This window comes from Silene latifolia, chromosome 10 (genome assembly GCF_048544455.1).
Source record: "Silene latifolia isolate original U9 population chromosome 10, ASM4854445v1, whole genome shotgun sequence".
In the NCBI taxonomy this organism is placed as follows: Eukaryota; Viridiplantae; Streptophyta; class Magnoliopsida; order Caryophyllales; family Caryophyllaceae; genus Silene; species Silene latifolia.
Window position 1 is genome coordinate 114,999,773 of NC_133535.1, and position 19,701 is coordinate 115,019,473.

Sequence of the window (19,701 nt, forward strand, 5' to 3'; positions counted from 1 at the left end):
AGTGAGACACATGTCCAAAACCAAGAAATATAAACATTAAAATTTGGCCAGACTATAAATATACAACGAATTAGAAGGAATATGGCAAAATATACGCACCTGCACCCATTGTAAAAATGCCAGAAACAGTAGGTGAAGATGCAAAGGTCGAGCTACCCTTTGCTGATCCGAAGGCAGCAGTAGTTTTCTGCAGCCCAATAACTGCAGTAGCAATCCAAGAATGTAACCCATATTTTGAATATCTGAGCATTGGCTTCAATTAATCGTAATGAAAATCTCTATCATTAACATTCCCTCAAATAAACACGCCTAATGTCTAAAGAGAAATAATGTGAGATCCCAATCACTGCCCAAGTGCCGAGTCAATATCCCAAAGGCTAATAGATATCATGCATAACACTGGCCAACTAGAATATCAGGGATGGTATCGCAACACTTCTAAAATTATAGGAATTTAACACCTTCGCGGAAAGATGTGCACATAGACCTTTTCCAAATTCTAATGAAAAATATATGATAAGGATAGAAGTTTGTGATAATCATACCACAGATAACGTTGGAGCTTAGGGCAGAAACAAGATGTATACTCATTTTATACCAAGCTGAATTGCCAAAACCAAGAAACATAAACTAAATCAATGCCTTGTGAAGTTGCGATGGGTTTTTTTAATTCCAATCCAATCTATATGAAGAGAACAACTTTTCTTTGGTACAATGATAAACAAAATTGGCTGTAATTGAAACAACTTGTTCTGAAAACATAGAGCGAGAGAATTAATGGTAAGCTATACACCAACTTTTTGGGTGTTGTGAATGGTTTTAAAAATCAGCCGCAATGCCGATTCACAACCGAGTTATCAAGGTTGTAGAGGTTACCGCGGCTGCATTCTACTGCATTCAGGTGATATTGGTCGCATCGAGTGAGATTAGGCCACGACAACCAATATTGCGACCGTGACCAAACCGAGATTTAGTATTACACTTGTGAGGCTAGATTGTTTCCCACTTGCTCCAAAGAATGCAGAAGGCCTCGATAATGAAGCCTTCGCTTCACCAATAGTCCCCACATGAACACACACCATCTTTAAAATGGTGAAATCTGTTAGCATCCCTAACAACAATAAGTCTCTGGGTGATCTTAGAGATATACTTAGTTGCAGTATGACAATCTAAACAAACTCTGAGGTTCTTAAAGATCCTGATTTCTGTTCCTGGCTCAGTAGATAGAAGTCCAAAAGCGATAGCTAGCTTCTCGCTATGAACATTGACCATGAGCTCCTTCTCTTCTTCTTCAACATCATGCAAAGCTGTCATGGTCTCAGGCTGATATCCAGCTTCCTTCATTTCCGACATCAACTTCTCGAGTTTTGCATAGATAGCAGTTGTTTTTGGATGTGATCGGTCACCACACGTAAAAACATAAGGAGTTTCATTCAACTCTATTAGAGTGCACCCGGGTGACTTTGCCAGCCTTTTTCGCTTAGCCAATTGTCTTACAGAAGCCGCTTTCCCATATTTTCGATCAGCTGAATAAATATTAGAAAGTAATACATAGTATCCGACATTTTCAGGGTCAATCTCAAGCAACTTGTCAGAAGCCTTACGTGCCAGGTTCATGTCCTTGTGGGTCATGCATGCACCAAGAAGTGCTCCCCATTCAACAGAACCCGCTTTGATAGGCATATTCTCAATAAATTCCAAAGCCTTCTCCAGCTGTCCTGCTCGACCATATAAATCAACCATGCAGGCATAATGTTCTGCAACTGGTTCACAGCTGTGAACATGAACCATGGAATGGAAAATGTCGTTTCCTTCACTAACTAAGCCAGCATGACTGCAAGCATACAAAATACAAAGGAATGTAATCTTACTAGGAGATATTCCAGACTCCAACATGGTGTTGAAAAGATTCAGTGCTTCACGTCCTTGGCCATGGAGGCCATAGCCAGAAATCATAGCGTTCCAGGAAACTACATTTTTTTCTATCATGGTATTAAATAGCTCTCGAGCCTTGACTATACTCCCACACTTTGCATACATATCAATTAAAGCAGTTGTTACGTAGATGTTGGACTCCATTTTCTCCTTGTTTATCAAGTTATGAACCCATTTTCCTAAACTAAGTGCTCCAAGTTGTGCACAAGCTGACAAGATACTACTGATAGTCATAGGATTCGGGCGAACCTGGCACTTTTGCATTTCCTGAAACAGGCTGACTGCCCTTTCAGTCAGACCATTTTGAGTATAGCCTGATATCATTGCGTTCCAGGCTGGCAAGCTTTTCTCTGGAGATTCATCAAATAATTGTCTCGCTTTATCAATTTCATTTATCCTACTATAAACCGTCGTTATTGCAGTTGATACTGAGGGAACTCCTATCATCCCAATTTTGACACAGAAACCGTGGATCGATGATGTCAAAACTATATGACCAAAAGGAGATCCAACTGGGATCAGTCCCACAATTGTGCTGGAGTTAACTTTCTGTCCAGAACACAACAGCTCTCTAAAAATACTAACTGATGACTTGGCATCACCATTAGAAGTAAACCCCGAAATGATTGCATTATAACATACCAAATCCGGTTTCCTCATCTGCCTAAACAACAATCTTGCTGTGGATGGATTCCCACATTTTGAATATAACGAAACCAAACCAGTCAGCACATAAATATGTGAATGAAACCCCAATTTATAAGCTATGCAATGAATTCCCATCCCCGCATTGAGATCAGCCAACTCACCGACCACAGGAAGAACGGCAGACAAAGTAGACGAATCCAACTTAACATCACTCCCAACCATATCTCGAAAAACGCAGAGAGAATCTGCATAACAGCCATTCTTGACTAAACCAGATATCATGGTGTTCCACAAAACAGAATCTCTTTGAGGCATTCTATCAAACACCTTGCGTGCATACCCAATCCTCGAATAATTCATATACATACCAATAGCAGCTGAACCAACATATACATCAGTGTCAAACCCACTAACCACAGAATGCCCATGAATCAACATACCAACCCTTTCATGCACCAACGACCCGGAAGACGTAATAGCAAAAGCATAAGTGAAATTAGTGGGTTTAAGGTTGGTGTGTCGACGTAATTGTGCATAGACTGCAATAGAAGAGGAGGGCATACGATTAAGAAAGAAGCCGCGAATAAGGACATTATAGAGGAAAAGATCAGGATTAGGCGTGGACGAAACGAGAAGATTAGCATGATGAATACAACCAAGATCACATAGTTTTTGAGTGAGTTTAGTTATTGTTAAAACATCGGAATTGTAACCATTACGGATGATTTGAGCATGAATTTGTTTAAGATTAAAGAATTTTGTTGATTTGGATATTGAAGTGAGGAAGAAATTCCTGTCAATTGTTGCACAAGTTAACGCTCGGTTCATCATTTGATGTCAGTGACAAGTTCAACTTCTAACATAAAGCGTAGGATGGCGGGAATTTCTTAATAACTTGTTGAGCTTGAGCCCCCTTCCCGGCATGGGCTCCGCCTATTCCAAAGTCGGGTTAGGTTAATATTTTAGTAAAACTTAAAAGTTCAAGCACGGGAGGGAGGCTCATTGAACATCCAGTTAACACGTCACAGTTAGCATAACCAGGGGCGTCTTGAAACAAACGGAGGTCCGGTGAGCGCAAGAAAATGAGGCCCCAAATATAAATATACAAGTGTATTATACTTCGATGTTTATATCGAATTTCATCAAGAAAGCTTATAAATTCGGTGTCCAAAATCGGAGGCCCGGTTCCTCCGCTCGTGGTTGCACGGGGTGTTAGAAGTTATTAAGAAACGGAGGCCCGGTTTCTTAATAATTATTTTATAACCGCCAAGTCTCCCTTGTGACGGGCTGCGGCATATCCATCACTAGCTTGCGACGGGTCAAGTACTACCCATGTGGGTAGATAAGAAAACAGATTGCTACTTCCTAGGCACTCGACTTTTGTCTTATTTACCCACATGGATAGCACTTACCCGTCGCAAACTTGCAATAAATTTGCCTGTCTCAAATAAGAATTTGTGCATTATACTATAAGGGGAAGAGAGTATAAAAGAAGGAAATAAATGGTACAAGTAAAGAAGAGGCTGTGCGTTTGCTTTCTATATTCTTTTCATTTTAAGCTTCTTACTTTTCTCAGCATTTTTTTTTCCTTTCTTTTCATATTATGTAGTTACATGTAGAGAAAAACAGAGCTCAATTGCTCATTTGTAAGGAAGAAAACTGAAGTTAAAAAAAATCACCTATTGCACAGATATATGCAAAAAAAAAAACCCAAAAAAAAAGACGAGACGGGAGAGAACTAATTACATTTCTATATATATATAGCTACGCTACTTTAACTCTTCACTTGAGCGTGATTGATGCTCAATTTCTTTCAACACGGTGCTTCATGCCCGAAATGTGTTCTCTCTCTTCCCATATTAACACGTATTTGCATGTGCCCGACAGTTGCAGGCGAGTCTATTTAACATGTTACAAGACTTGTACCATGTTATAAGACTCGGGAAGTGGCAAAGTGGAACGAGTTAGCTTTGATGCAAGTAGGGTTAAGAAGAAGTCTCTTAAAACAAAGGAAAGTTTGTCTTGGGCAAATCTTGCTGGGACTGTATTAGCTGCGTCCTGAGACTGTATTCTTTTACCTAGTTAGGACATCATAAAAGCTTTAAACACAGGCAATCATAAAGAAGGTAAGAAAAAGCAGGAAGAAAAGAAAAGTACATAAGAGAATGATTGGGGTAGCTTGTTGATACATCATCAGACATAATCAAAAGTAAACTTACTTGTAAAAAAAGTTAAAAACAACCCATATAAGAATAAAATCATGTTATCGTTACAAATCGAAAGGGGGGTAAACCGGCAATCAGAATCAAGCATTCACAATAGGTTTTTTTTTTTTCACTTTTTAGCATGTAATTTCCGATATTTTTATATAGTAGAGGTAATCAAGAAGATGTGATGTTATAAGTAGAGGGAAAAAATTTCTAAATAGAGTCCATTTAATTTTGTGAAAAAGAAATGCTCCTGTTTCTTTTTTAGTTCTTTCGGCCATGTTAAAGTTTTACATTGATGATCCATAACAGCTTAAGCATTAATAGAAATAAAGTAACATTCGAATGTATGAAAAGACACACTCAAAGGATAACTAAGGGGGGTTAGCTGTGATAATAGGTAATAATGCAATATGATAAGCTAAAGGTTAGGAGTAGGTGCTACTCTAATGGAATGTTATTCTTTGATAGGGGTAGGATAAGAGGATCACTTAATAGGTAATAATCTCACTTTTAATCGAGTGTTGGAACGTAAGTTAACTTATAGATGTATTAAAAGATCAATCAGGGGATTCGGTCGATTAAAAATTAAGCTCAAGAAAATGAGAACCATCAGTGTAGTTGTCGTGAGCTACCGTGAGCTTCAACCACAAGGCAAGCTAGAACTTTAATGTGCAAGCCACAACTTAATCTCGCCATGAACACTCATCCCTCTCAATGGAAATTATAATGCACCTCTTGGAGGTAAGACCCTTGTACTGAAAAGTTGAGAGAACATTGTGGAATCTAATCATCACATAACGGTTATGCAGATCCCAGTGAAGTATTGCAGAGCAGTATAATGGTATTTTTTTAGTTATGTTGGGTTTTTGGTAGTATTTCCATTTCTATTGGAGCCAATGACTCGCACTATTCTTGGTTCTGCAGTAAGTAAAACAAAATGACCTACTGAACTGACTAGTGGCCATGCTTCTTTTTACCCGAACCCCACCATTTTAGCGGGAGCTCTTGCGACACTAGGGTAATGTTTTTGTTGTTGGACTTTAGGCAGCAATATCAACACAGAATTTGCAACACTCAAAGGAAGATGTTAATTAGTAAATATTTCTGCCACGTGGCTCACCTTCATGGCTGCTGATGAAGACAGTAAAGTGTCACACTGATTAATCAGGGCTCTTTCATGTCCTGCTAATTCGGCAAGTTCAGACACCAAGCCATTCATCTCTTCAGCCTACATTTTATAAGATGCAAAGATACAATCAACCGAAGCACCATGCGTAATAACTTACTAAGGCCTTGAAAGAAACTGAAAAAAAAAAGGATACAATTTATATATTGTTTACTGTGCTGATCCACTAATATAGTGGACAATATCTCTTCCAGATTTTTTCCTTTAACACTATTTTAGAATTGTGACAAAAGGTTGAGTTTCGTCTTGCGATAAAATGGAATTATCACAAGAGGGATTAAAATCACCTTAGTTGATGTACATTTAACACATCTGTTGCAGCTATTATTATAGATAAATCAATTAAACCACGTCGCTTAAATAGAAATCAAGTAGGATTGTACAGCACAAAAAAAAAAGCAAGAATCATTGAAATAAGGACCACATTTGCACAATAAATAAGCTTAGTATCCATATATGCTGCCAAAAGAAAAGGAAATGTGTCTAACTCAAGTAGGAAGAGATACACCGAGGCATCAGAACTTCTCATTACACATTTTCATGTTTAGTTCCAACAAAACAACAGCTTGGGGACCTTTAATAGACTTGCATGTGGAGGTTCTTATCAGAAAACAACATCACAGAAAATTGAAGAAGAAAGTACAAATCATACACATATTTAGCAAAATAATGAGAACTAAGCTTGTTACTACTTGCTACCACGACGTTACTTTCATATTTATCTAAGAATAGAAAGTCTTCATTTCATAGCAGGACGTGCAAAACTTCTTCAAATTATCAAGACTTTCAGACTGATTTATCGCACGCAGTGAACTAAAAAAATCTAACGAAGGTATCTCACCTTTGACAGTAGAGAACCGATGGAGGATCCCATTGTCTGCATCACATCAGCTGCAGAGCTGACCACAACCTTCAGTGAATCGATATCGGCCTACAAAAAGTTTAAAATATCATTGCCTGTATATAATTATGAAAAGAAAAATACTAAATTTTTTATCTTTTAACAGATTCCATACTTTTGCACCTCCGGTGACTGGAAGCCGAAGGGTACTAGCTTCAAGATCTTCAATCGCTCCATTTAAGGAAGAGGAATGGTCTTTCTCAAGTAAATCCCAATCCTCGAGATAAGCCATCTAGAATTTTTGCAAATCATTATTTGAAAGCAAGGGGAGAAACCATAACTTAAAAGTTTACAAATATATAAAAATATTATTAGTCCTATGGGACTCCTATTCTATCAGCAGGTAAATAAAGGCACAGCTAAATATTTTATCCTAGTTCCAATTTGGAAGAGACCAGCATCAGTTTCTGGTCTCTTTACCATTACACAGTTAAATCTGCCAACTACCAGAAATCAATACTTTCTGTCCATATTCTGATCAAACTCCTGCTTAGCAGTTCAGTCGACACAGATTCTAGAGTAGTTACTCCATATAACTTACGAGAGACAAAAAATGACTCCTAATGAACACATAACACAGTAAAACCGAATTCCGCTTCTCAAGGGTGTAAAGATTCAGAGAAGGGCTTCATCGAAATTTAGACCACAAAGAAAATGACCAAATAATTTCAACGCCAACTTACTTGCTCTCTCAGCACCAAATTGAGCTTGAGATCCAGATTAACCCGCTGAAGCTCTATCCGTTTCCTTAACACAGAATCCCACAGCTCCAAATTTGTCTCCGAGACATTGTACAGAATTTGCTGCATTATTAAAAATATATTTACTTATAATGCAGTTATAGCGCCAGTACACAAGCATGACAGACATTAAATTTGCTGTAAACAGAAAAGACAATAACATTTACACTTAAAGAACAGATAATGCCTAATGGAGCCGGAAGAGAGCTAGGTTACAGATGATAGAGCAGAGAGGTTATGTTGACTTAAAAGGCGTAGGACGCACCAAGAAGGGAATCCCGTGGGAGCACCCTCCCTCAAGACGCAAGGTGAAGGTGAGCGCCCTCCATTCACAAGTTGTAGTGCACCATTTTTGGAAACAAATTTTTATCATCAAAATAATACTCCTATAACAATACCCACTTCTTGGATTTTAAAGAGGTTAACATTCAAGGAAATAAAAGCTAGGTGTAACGGGGCTACCGGAGGGCATAATATAAAAAACACTAAGAAATGAAAAATGGAAATGGCATAGTAATGCATCTCATTAGCTCCATCTTGTACAAAAGACACACTTGAAGGCAACACGAGATATTTCCGAGGAGCGTTTTTTTTTTTCTTTTTGCCTCTCTTAAATTAGGTTGAAACAAACTAGTATTGAATGTAGTATTGCTACTGTATTCTGAATCCGCCATCAAATTATCCTAATCTCAAATTCTTCTCTTCCATTAAAACCAGGGACAGTTAATGCAACTTGCAAAAATATACTCCCTCCGTCCCGGTCATTTGTTGCCCTTTGTTTTTGGCACAAAGACCAAGGAAAGAGAAATTGGCCAATTACTAAATGACAAGTGAAACAAATTGAGTGTGAATGATCAAATTGCTCATCAAGTTCATTCTTAAAATAGAAAGGACAACAACTCACTGAGACACCCCAATAGAGAAAAGGACAACAAATGACCGGGACAGAGGGAGTACATTATACTATGCTTTCAGGAATCAGGAGTATCTCACTTTAAGGCAATTCAACTCAACAGACAAATAAAACACACATTTATGGAAAACTAAAATAAATTATAAAAAAAAAATCTTAACCTCTGTGTCAAGTCTCTGAATGTACAAAGCGGAATCAGCTCTGGCATTAGCGAATCGCCATTGCAATTGCCTATTATACAGCAATCTCAACTGATGAGCATCTTCAAGTTGGTTAATTTTCTTGCCTTTCTTAATATCTGCCACAAAACTCAATACTGAAGCAGGACTACTACTAGGTTGTCTAGTGGGGCTAGACGGCCTAATCCTTGATGGACTCGTCCCTCTGACCGGAGTAGACGGTCTGGTCTTGGACGGACTAGGCGTACCTTTGGTCTTACTCGGTGACGGCAGCCTTGATCCAGACACACACCTGGATCTGACACCTTTTTCTGAGTCATCTAATTTGACACGCAATCCCAATGCAGTAATATGATCCTCAAATTCTGATTGTTGAGAAGCATCACTTGATGTTTTCTGCAAATTCCGAGGAATTCCATCAAGTGACAATCTCCTCAATGATGAATACCCAATTCCAGTTCTTGGGATTTCGGCATCATTTGGAACTTTAACCAAATTCCTAGGAATTCCATCAAGTGACAATCTTCTCAATGTCGAAACTCCGTTATTATTATTATTATGTGAAAGATCAACGCTCTTAGTTAAAATACTAGTAGATAATTTACCAGCATTTCTACTAGGCCAACGGTGTTGATCAATCAACCTAGTCTGAACTCCACCTCCAACTCCGTCAACCGGTTTCGAATTCTCCGAAAGACGGCTTGTTGTCGAATTCTTTCCCTTCAACGGGCTCCGTTTCCTCTCCGGAGTCGGGTTTCTCGTCCCACTGCCGACGTTTAACGACGGTTTCAACGTACGATCCGATATTACAGCTTTCTCCTTTTTAACAACAGGAATTGAAATGTTATCAGATTGAAAAGAAACACTAAGTGACCGCATTGTTGATGGCCATAACACCTCTGGCAATTTACTCCCATTGTTCTTTTTCGACACCGAAACCACCGACCCAACTGCCGTATCTCCAACCGGCGTCGCCGGGGTGACTGACGCCGCCGGCGATGGAGGGGTAGAGGGACGTTTTCTTTCCGCCGAAAATGCCCTCTTTGATGAACCCAATTGGGTTGTTGTCGTTGTTGTTGTTGCTGCTGATTTATTTACTCCTCGCGGAGACGGGCTCCACCGCGAGGTCGGTGTTGAAGACCGCCTGGCAGCGGAGATTCCATGATTGTTCCTTTCGGCCGGAATCAACGGCCGGCGTAAGGTATCCACTGTTGGTATTGTTTTTGTTGTTGATTCTTTGTGTAATTCTTGTAAAACTTCAAAAACATCCATCCAAATTATCCAACATTGGTGGAATTTTAATCAAATTATCATCAAATTATATAGTACGAAGTAATAATAATATAAGAATGTGATGGTGATGATAATGTGCAGGCTTTTGTAAAAGACGATGATCCTTTTGAAGAGGTGTAAAATCTGCAAATAATTCAGAAAACACAGAGGAAAAAAGAAAAGCAATAAAGATGTAATCTTTATTGTTTTACAGGAATAATAACCCAGATCTGGGTGATGATGATGAATAACTGAATTTGAATAAAATAAACAAAGTTTGGAGGAAATAAGGAGGTAATAATGTTGAAGATGTAGACTAAAATTAGAAAGATCAAATGCTTGAAAATTGAAAATGTAGAACACCAACGGTCATCTATAGTTAAGGGCAACCCAAAATAATGTAGGGACGGTGGATAGTTTAAGGAGAGAGAAAGGTGGGAGATGAATGAATAAAAGAGACTCAAAACTAGACACTGTTCAGTACAGGTTAACTGAAGTGGGTGCGTTGGATCATCCAATTTCTCCTACCTTGATTTTACAACATTTGGGTCAGGTTCGGGTCTCTTATTATCAAATTATTTAGGCATAATCGCATAATGATTAGTGTGATAATAAACATTCTAGTAGGGTTATATTGGACCGAGTCAATTCAGGTTACTGGCCAAACTCGAGTCAATCTGGTTGGGTTATTCAGGTATGATCATTTAATCGGGTAAATTTTGGCTGGTTTATATATTAAATGATACATGGTATATCAATTAGGCCTAGATCATTAATTTAAATTTTGGCTTGAGCTATAATTCTCACATGTTATAAGAGTATGACGCTTACAATAAGGCCCCAAATTCATAAGTAAAATTTGAGATTTTGAATCCGGGCTGTTTTACAATATTAAGCTATTGATTGAGCCTTAATTATCAGTTAAATTTTTTGATTGACATGATCTTTAATATTAAAGTAAAATGAGCCTAAGTACGGCTCTTGAGACATTATCCATTCTTCAAGCTCACGGTCTTTCATGTTGAAACTTTAGATTTAGATCAATATTGCTTTGTCACTCTCACTAGAGTGCAACTACACTGCCCTTATTTAGGAATTTATTGAAATCTTGATGATCTAATGAGATGTCTCGCGTATAAAATTTAAGAAACAATTGCGATAAACTTCAGAGGAATAGTTTTTTTTTTGTGGGCATAAAAAATACACAAAAACTAGATTTGATTACTTAGCCTTTATACGATTCAAGTTTATTCAAGTTTAAGATATTTTGTAGTATATTCTTTAGGCAATATTTAAGTCTGAATATATTTTAATTGTTATTGTTATGATCTAAAGATAATGTATAGTCGATGAATTGGGCCAAGTCAATTAGACTAGGGTCATATTCAAGGTTTTTATTTACAAAAATATGAAAAAGATTGATCAACTTTATAAGTTGTACTTAAATCCAAGTGTAGTTAGCATTAAATTAAAATACCATTTTGTTTTAAACTATGTGTAGTCCTTGCCTGGTTGCCTCACTATTGTTTTGTATCACAAATCCACCATGTACTGGACCTGTCCCCCTTTCCCTCCAAAATAATGAGAGGGAAATCATGACAACGAAATCATACTTTCAATCGAAGCAATTACAAGTACGTTGTTACATGTTTTCAAGTAAGAGTTAGTGGGGGTTGGAGGTACCATTTTATGCTTGGATTAATACAGGTGATGAGCAAATTATTGCTTAATTGCTTGCACATTTAAAGGTTGTTTATTTATGATGATGATAATTAATGATGGTGAATTTTAAGTTGGTTTAGTTAATGATATATGGCATTTGAAGAAATGAACTTTAAGATACGAAACTCTACCATCAATATACAATATATATCTATATTTGCACTTCAGGTGAAATCAGATAATTAACTAGACACTGATAGTACTTAGATACCCTTCGTCTTAATTATTTACTTCCCTTGTTTATTATTTGTGAATAGTATTTAAATCAAAGGCAAATAAATAATTGGAACGGAGGGAGTACCATTTATTCCAATGAGTAGATTATACAACCTGTTGTATGCAGTTGTATGATGTAGAATCCGAGCTGTGTACTAAAGTTTTCGAGTTTTGTTTAAAAGAATCGAAATTTATCTTTGTAAAGTTTTTGAACTCACACACTTAAACATAAAAAAATAAACTCTTACAAAACTCAGAAAAATTACACATAAGCTCGGATTAATGTATAGGGTTGTACAATGCTTATTATACAACTGGTTGTATAGTAGTATTTGTGCATTTATTCAAATTTTGAGTATCTAAATGTAGTTACATTTACCAACTAGTATAGATCATGCGCCATGCATGCGCGGTATACATAAAGTATTCATTTTTTAGGATATTTCTTATAAATTTTAAATCAACACCTCATTATTTTTAACATTTCACCCCCATTGTATTTGATATAAAACAAAAAAAATGAAATGGAAAACTAATCAAAGAGAATTGAGTAAAATTATGTATTTTAATGAAAATATTTTTTTTACCATAAAACTAAACTCGGGGGCGTTTGGTACGGGAAAGGGTAAGGGAATGAAATCAAGAAAGGGTAAGAAGGAGAAAGGTATGGGATCACCCCTAATATCCTTTATTGTTTGGTTGGATATTAAAGAGAAAGGGAATCGTCACCATTAAAACTAACTCCACCACCTGCCACCGCCATCACGCACCACCTGTCACCACTACCCACACCGAGACCACCAACAGTAGCGTCGCCGACGGCCCATCGTCGTTTTCTCACCGACAACCACCTCGATGTTCCCCTATCCCTTGTCGGACACCAAAACTCAAAGCCTCACAAACAATTAAAAATAAGCCACCACCCACGAAACTCCTCCCTCACCCTAATAAACACAAGATCTGGTGTTGGGGAAGAGAGGTAACCGGCGAGGGAGGGAGTTTCGGTGGGGTGAGAAAGTTATTGAAGGTGTTGGTGTGGTGTTTAGTGGTTGGGGATGTGAGTCCGAATGGAAAGCAAGGGTGGCGTGGAGCGCCGGTGAGTGCGCCGGTGAGTGGGCCGGAATGAGGGACCGCCGGCGTCGCCGATTGTGGTTGTGTTGGTGGAAGTGGTTGACGGTGGGTGTTGGTGGAAGTGGTTGACGGTTGGTATTGGTGGCAGTGGTGGAAGGGAGTAGAAGGGAAAGGGGGTTATGGGGTTACCACCGTGAATTACGCCCTTGACCTTAGTAGATGTTGTTGACCGTCGTGACTTTAGTAGGACCAACCATGACCGTCGTTGACCACCGCGTGTGGCGTATTGGGCGTCTAAAAGGGGTGGCTGTCGCGGGGTTTAAGACGGATATTGTTGGGCCAAGAATTGTCCTGCCTGACAAGACAACAGTCAGGCAAAAAAGCACCAAGCTTAGCCTGAACAAAAGTAAACCAATACAAAGCACATAATACCTGAGTAGGTGCCAGCCAGGAGGGAAAGACAGGCCAGGCTATCTATCCAGGCCAAGCCTGGAGGAATATCTCACCAGCCGTATGATAGGTACTACCAGAACAAGTCAGGCAACAACTAAAGTACAACTAAAACCTAGAGAAACGGCTCCTACATTCATGGAAGACCTATTCAACAAAATATACGAAGGGTATGGAGCAGTTGACTGAGCAAAGATAGCGGCAGGCGGATGATAGAGTCAAACAACTACCTCCGGGTAAATAGGGCACGAGGGCTATTATCCAGGAAAATCCAAAACAACCCAAAAGGACCGTTATTTGCAAGATATAAATAGAAAGGCAGAAGAAGGAATGAGGATTATCTATTATTCACTCATCCTCACTCTCAATTTATCATTGTAATCTACTTAAGCATAATTGTTAAGCATTTATTCACTACCTATAGCCTGACATACACATTCCCTGTCAGGATACCCTAAAAGATAGTAACAATCCCTCCTGGCTTGGTGCCCGTGGTTTTTTTTCCTTATTCCCAGGGTTTTTCCACGTATAAATCTCTGTGTCTTACTTTGTTATTCATTCTTTAAGTTATCAGCCGTACTAGTCAGGCTTAATTATTTGAGTTATATTGCCCTGCAATTAAATCCCTGGCAGGACTTTATCTCCGTGTGAAATCCTGCTAAAACAATTGGCGCCCACCGTGGGACATCTAGCTCAAAAATAATAAAAACCTAATCCCAAACAACACAAAAACCTTTTCCAAAAAATGACTGGAGACAATATAGAACAACAACTGGCTGCCGCCAAACAACAACAACTGAAAATGCAGCAACTGAAGCAAAAGATGGCCCAGACTGAAGCTGAAGTCCAGAAACTGAAAGAATCAAAGTCCAATATGAAGCAAAAGCTAGGAGATAAAGCTTCAGGCTCAAAATTGAACATTCAGCCTGGAACACCATTCTCTTCAATCATCAGAAATATTGATTTCTCCAACTTTGGTACTCCAACTCCATCAAAATCCAAAGCAGGGGATCTTGATTCGGACTCAGAAGAAATCCCAAATGAAGATGCCATCCCAGATCAAACTAATGCAGCCATAATGATGGCCATGCTCCAGGAGATCCAGAAACTCCATGAGAAATTTGAGAAGATCCCTGGAGTACCTGCAAGCATTGAGGAAGCCAACCCTGAAAGTTACGCTGACTCTCCCTTCGTGGATGAGATAACTAAGATAGATCTGCCTAAAAAGTTTGTGGTACCATCGATGAGAATCTATGATGGAACTACAGATCCTCAGAACCATGTAGCCTACTACAAACAAAGAATGTTGGCAGCCTCTATACCCAGTGAGCTACGATAAGTATGTATGTGCAAAGGCATTGGGACAACCCTGACCGGACCTGCCCTTCAATGGTACATAAACCTGCCAAATGGAAGCATCAAGTCCTTTGCAGATCTGATAAACTCGTTCAACCACCAGTTCGCCAGCAGCAGAGAGCTCGAAAAGAGATCCAACGACCTATACAGAATCAAGCAAAAGCCTGGTAAGACAATCAGAGCATTCTTGACCAGATTTAACAAAGAAAAAGTATCAATCCCAGATGTGATGTTGGAACAGTTGTGGAAGCTTTCAGGCAGGGACTACCACTGGATAACGATTTCTATGACGAGCTGACCATGAAACCTTGCCTAACTTTTGAAGACATTCAGGAAAAGACAATTGGCTACATCAGACTAGAAGAAGATAAAAGCTTCAAGGCTGAAACCACTTACAGTGCTTCAGGATATGAAAGATCTAACAGAAAAAGCTCCAATCACAGGGGAAGCAGTTCCAGGCCACCCCCCTACACCAGGCCTGACAGATCAGAAGTCAACTATGCTCACGAGCAACGAGGTAACTCTTATACTTACCCACCTATTCAGGAATATAACTTCTCTGTTGATACTGCAGGATTGATCAAAAGGCTTGACAATATGGGAGACATTGTCAAGTGGCCCAAAAAGACGGACAATCCCAACTCAAGGAAAGACACAACAAGATGGTATGAATTTCACATGGACATAGGACATACCACATAAGAATGCCTGGGTCTACGCAGACAAGTGGCCTACCTGCTAAAGAAAGGCTACCTGAAAAATTTGATGCCATCAAAGAACAGGGAAGACGGCGGATCAAGAAAAGATCAGGAAAGACCACAATGTGACCTGCCCCCAACACCACCCATCTACGAAGTCAAATTCATCAATGGAGGTTCTGAGATTTGCGGCCTGACTAGCTCAGCTACAAAGAAAATAGCCAGGGAGTAAAAAATGAAATCTCCTTTTAAACCTAGAAATTTGCCTCAAATTACTTTTGAGGTTACTGGTATGCAGGGAATCTCGGACATCCATCATGATGGCCTGGTCATTATTATGCAAATTGGCACTGCACGTGTCCTGAGAATCCTAGTAGATGGTGGTAGCTCAGTCAATTTAATTATGCTTTATGTCCTGAAAGCCATGAAGATCGATGAGAACCAGATCATAAAGAAGTCAAATGCCTTGGTAGGATTCAGTGGTGAAACCAAGAACACTATATGAGAGATCTAGCTGCCAACCTACGTTAAAGGAGTCTCATCATATGAAAGATTTGGAGTCCTAGATTGCCTCTCATCCTACAATGCAATCCTAGGCAGGCCCTGGATCCATAATGTCAGAGCCATTCCTTCAATCTACCAACAGTGCGTCAAAATACCAACAGAATGGGGAATAACAACCATCAAAGGTGAACAAAAGTCTGCCCAAGAATGTTACACTGAATCATTAAAACCTTCCAAGGCAGTTAAGTCTCCCGCATAGCAATTACAGTACCCTGTCAGGAGCACTTATATGGCAGAAACCCAAATGGAAACAGATCAAGTAGTATTAGACCCTGAGTACCCTGACAGGTATGTACTGGTAGGATCTGATGTCCGTGATAATGTCAGACCAGAACTAGTAAGTTTTCTCAAGAATAAGTCTTCATGTTTTGCCTGGTCCCATTTTGATATGACTGGCATAGATGCTAATATTATTACCCATAAACTCAATATTGACACTTCCTTTAAGCCTGTACAACAGAAAAGGAGAAAGTTTACCCCTGAGCGCAACACAATCATTAACGAAGAGGTGGACAAACTCTTAGACATGGGAATGATCAGGGAAGTAATGTACCCTGAATGGCTGGCCAACATGGTCGTGGTGCAAAATAAGAATGGCAAGTGGAGAGTCTGTGTAGACTACACAGATCTCAACAAAGCCTGTCCAAAAGACCCATTCCCACTCCCTCACATTGATACAATGGTAGATGCTACAGTTGGACATGAACTACTAACATTTATGGATGCCTCAAGTGGATTCAACCAGATCAAAATGCACCTAGATGACCAGGAAAATACTGCATTCATCACGGAAAGGGGCATATATTGCTACACAGCAATGCCCTATGGCCTGAAAAATGCAGGGGCAACCTACCAACTCCTGGTCAACATGATGTTAAAGGACCAAATTGGTGACACAATGGAGGTCTACATAGATGACATGGTGGTCAAGTCAAAGAAGGCATAAAATCACGTGAAGGACCTGGAAGTAGCCTTTAAAATCTTGGAAGAATTCAACATGATGCTCAACCCCTCCAAATGCAACTTTGGAGTGTCTTCAGGCAAATTCTTAGGATACATGGTGACAAAAAGAGGGATTGAAGCCAGCCCAGAACAAATAAAAGCCATCCTGGAGTTAGAATCTCCTAAGTCAGTCAAAGATATCCAGAGGTTAACAGGAAGAGTTGCAGCTCTGAACAGATTCATATCCAGATCATCTGAAAGATGCAGATCCTTCTATGACCTCCTCAGGAAGAACAAGTCATTCAAGTGGATGCCTGAACATGAAACAACCTTCCATGAATTAAAGACTTACCTAGCTACTCCTCCACTACTGGCCAAACCTAACAAAGGAGAACCCCTGACGGTTTACCTATTAGTCACTGAGACTGCAGTAAGTGGAGTCTTGACCAAGGAGGTTGAAGGCCAATAACACCCCGTTTATTATGTAAGTAAAAGTCTCCTGGATGCAGAAAAAAAGTATGGATTACTTTAAAAATACATACTTGCATTAATTGTATCCTGCACAAAATTTAGACCTTACTTTGAGAGTCAACCAATAATTGTCAGGACCAACCTGTCTATCAAATCTATCCTCAGAAAACCTGAACTTTTAGGCAGAATGGCAAAATGGTAAGTACAACTCAGTACTTATGACATAACCTTTGAACCTAGGACAACAATCAAATCCCAGGCTTTAGCAGACTTTGTGGCTGAATTCAGTCCCAACCTAGAACCATACCTCATAAAAGAGGTCAATCATATAGACACCCAAAAATTAGGCTAGGAATGGACCTTACACGTAGATGGAGCAACCAATATGAGAGGAACTGGCCTAGGATTAGTACTAAAATCACCACAAGGGGATTTAATAGCTCAGGCTATCAGTTGTGAATTTAAAGCAACAAACAATGAAGCTAAATAGAAAGCCCTGATAGCCGAACTCAAGGTATGTATAGATCTTAGCGTGCAAAATCTCAAGGTAGAAACTGATTCACTTTTAATTTCCAATCAAGTCAAAGGAACCTACGCTGCAAAGGATTCCAAAATGATTCTTTATTTAGACTATGTCAAAAACCTTTGCAAAAAGTTTAGTTCATTTGACATTGATGAAATACCAAGAGACTTAAACACCCAGGCTGATGCCCTAGCCAGCCTGGGATCAAATTTCAGCCCTGCTAAATTTGACAAGATACCTATTGTTCACCTGCTCGAACCGACCATTACAAACCTAACCAAATCTGTCCCATCATTGAGGACACGAACTCCTGGACCAAACCATACTATGACTGGTTTTTACAGGGGATCCTACCCAAATACAGGCATGAAGCAAGGGCCCTTAGAATTAAAGCTTCCACCTATACCATCATAAATAACACCTTATTTAAAAAGTCTCGGGCTGGACCTTACCTGCGATACCTGGAGTCTCATGAAGCCAAACAAGTTATTGAAGACATACATGATGGATACTGTGGAAATCACAAAGGCAGCAGAAGCCTGACAAGCAAGGTTCTAAGGACAGGCTACTTCTGGCCAACCCTAAGGGCTGACTGCCTAACTTACAGCTCAAAATGTGAAGCCTGCCAACTTCACTCTCCATTCATTCATCAATCATCAGAGCTACTACGTTCTATTTTAGCCCCCTGGCCATTCATGAAGTGGGGAATGGACATTGTAGGCAAACTACCCCAAGCTCCAGGACAAAAAGTCTACATGTTAGCCATGACTGATTACTTTTCAAAGTGGATAGAGGCTGACTCATACAGGCAAGTCAAGGAGAAGATGTCATATCATTCATCAAACAAAACATCATATGTAGATATGGCACCCCCTCAGAAATAGTTTGTGACAATGTCACTCAGTTTGTGGGAAAAAGAACAATGGCTTTCTATGCACAATGAAATATCAACCTAGTGACCTCTACACCAGGCTATCCAAAAGCCAACGGCCAGGCTGAATCTAGCAACAAAGTGATAATCGGCTGCCTGAAGAAAAAACTAAAGAGAAGAAAAGGCAGATGGGCTGAAGAACTCCCTCTAGTCCTCTCGGCTGACAGAACTACACCTAAAACATCCACAGGCCAGACCCCTTACTCCCTGGTCTATGGCTGCGAAGTAGTGATCCCAGCAGAAATCCATGTACCAACTACCAGAAGCAGCCTGAACACCGTAGAAGAAAACAAGCCACTACTGCAAGATAGCCTGACCCTGGCTGAAGAATTAAGAGATGAAGCCAAGATCAGAATAGCCTCTTACCACCAAACAGTAGCCAGAAGCTACAATAAAAATGTGAACATCAGAGTATTCAAGGAAGGAGACTTAGTCCTACGTAAAGTCTTCCCACATACAAAAGACAAAAACGTTGGCAAATTTGCTCCTGCATGGGAAGGACCTTACCTGATTGATTCAATAGTAGGACAGGGAGCCTACAGGCCACAGACCCTGGACGGAGAAATGATCCCCAGATCCTGGAACATCTCCCACTTAAAACTATTTCATGTATAAACCACTTATCTTATACTCCAACCAGGTAAGACTATTAGCCTTATCTCTTACCTGGCAAGATTCTATGTATAACCCCCTGAATGAAATAATCTATGTTCCTTCTATGCTCTTTACATATGCTTGCCTGCTAGTTGTCAAATGTTTCAAATTACAATCTT

The 19,701-nt window shown here is 39.5% G+C and overlaps 2 protein-coding genes across 2 annotated transcripts; both read right to left on the reverse strand.

The window, feature by feature from the left end:
- Positions 1 to 590: 590 nt before the first annotated feature.
- On the reverse strand, positions 591 to 3,488 carry LOC141605832 (pentatricopeptide repeat-containing protein At4g30700). Its single transcript, XM_074424741.1, has one exon. It carries the CDS (start codon positions 3,412 to 3,414, stop codon positions 1,051 to 1,053), a length of 2,364 nt encoding a protein of 787 aa, XP_074280842.1. The 5' UTR covers positions 3,415 to 3,488; the 3' UTR covers positions 591 to 1,050.
- A 579-nt stretch (positions 3,489 to 4,067) lies between these two features.
- Positions 4,068 to 10,473, reverse strand: LOC141605833 (AUGMIN subunit 8). The gene is made up of 6 exons (XM_074424742.1): positions 8,695 to 10,473; positions 7,564 to 7,683; positions 6,996 to 7,112; positions 6,821 to 6,910; positions 5,914 to 6,021; positions 4,068 to 4,661 (listed from the first exon to the last, which is right to left on the reverse strand). Exons 1-6 carry the CDS (start codon positions 9,982 to 9,984, stop codon positions 4,584 to 4,586), a joined length of 1,803 nt encoding a protein of 600 aa, XP_074280843.1. The 5' UTR covers positions 9,985 to 10,473; the 3' UTR covers positions 4,068 to 4,583.
- Between the last annotated feature and the right edge of the window lie 9,228 nt (positions 10,474 to 19,701).

Excerpts from the sequence above, each read along its gene's own strand:
- LOC141605832 (XM_074424741.1), bottom strand. The coding sequence starts at position 3,414 with ATGATGAACCGAGCGTTAACTTGTGCAACAATTGACAGGAATTTCTTC.
- LOC141605833 (XM_074424742.1), bottom strand. The coding sequence starts at position 9,984 with ATGGATGTTTTTGAAGTTTTACAAGAATTACACAAAGAATCAACAACA. Across the intron at positions 7,113-7,563 it reads ATTTGGTGCTGAGAGAGCAA|ATGGCTTATCTCGAGGATTG; the intron begins GTAAGTTGGCGT and ends CAAAAATTCTAG. Across the intron at positions 6,911-6,995 it reads CAGTCACCGGAGGTGCAAAA|GCCGATATCGATTCACTGAA; the intron begins GTATGGAATCTG and ends AACTTTTTGTAG.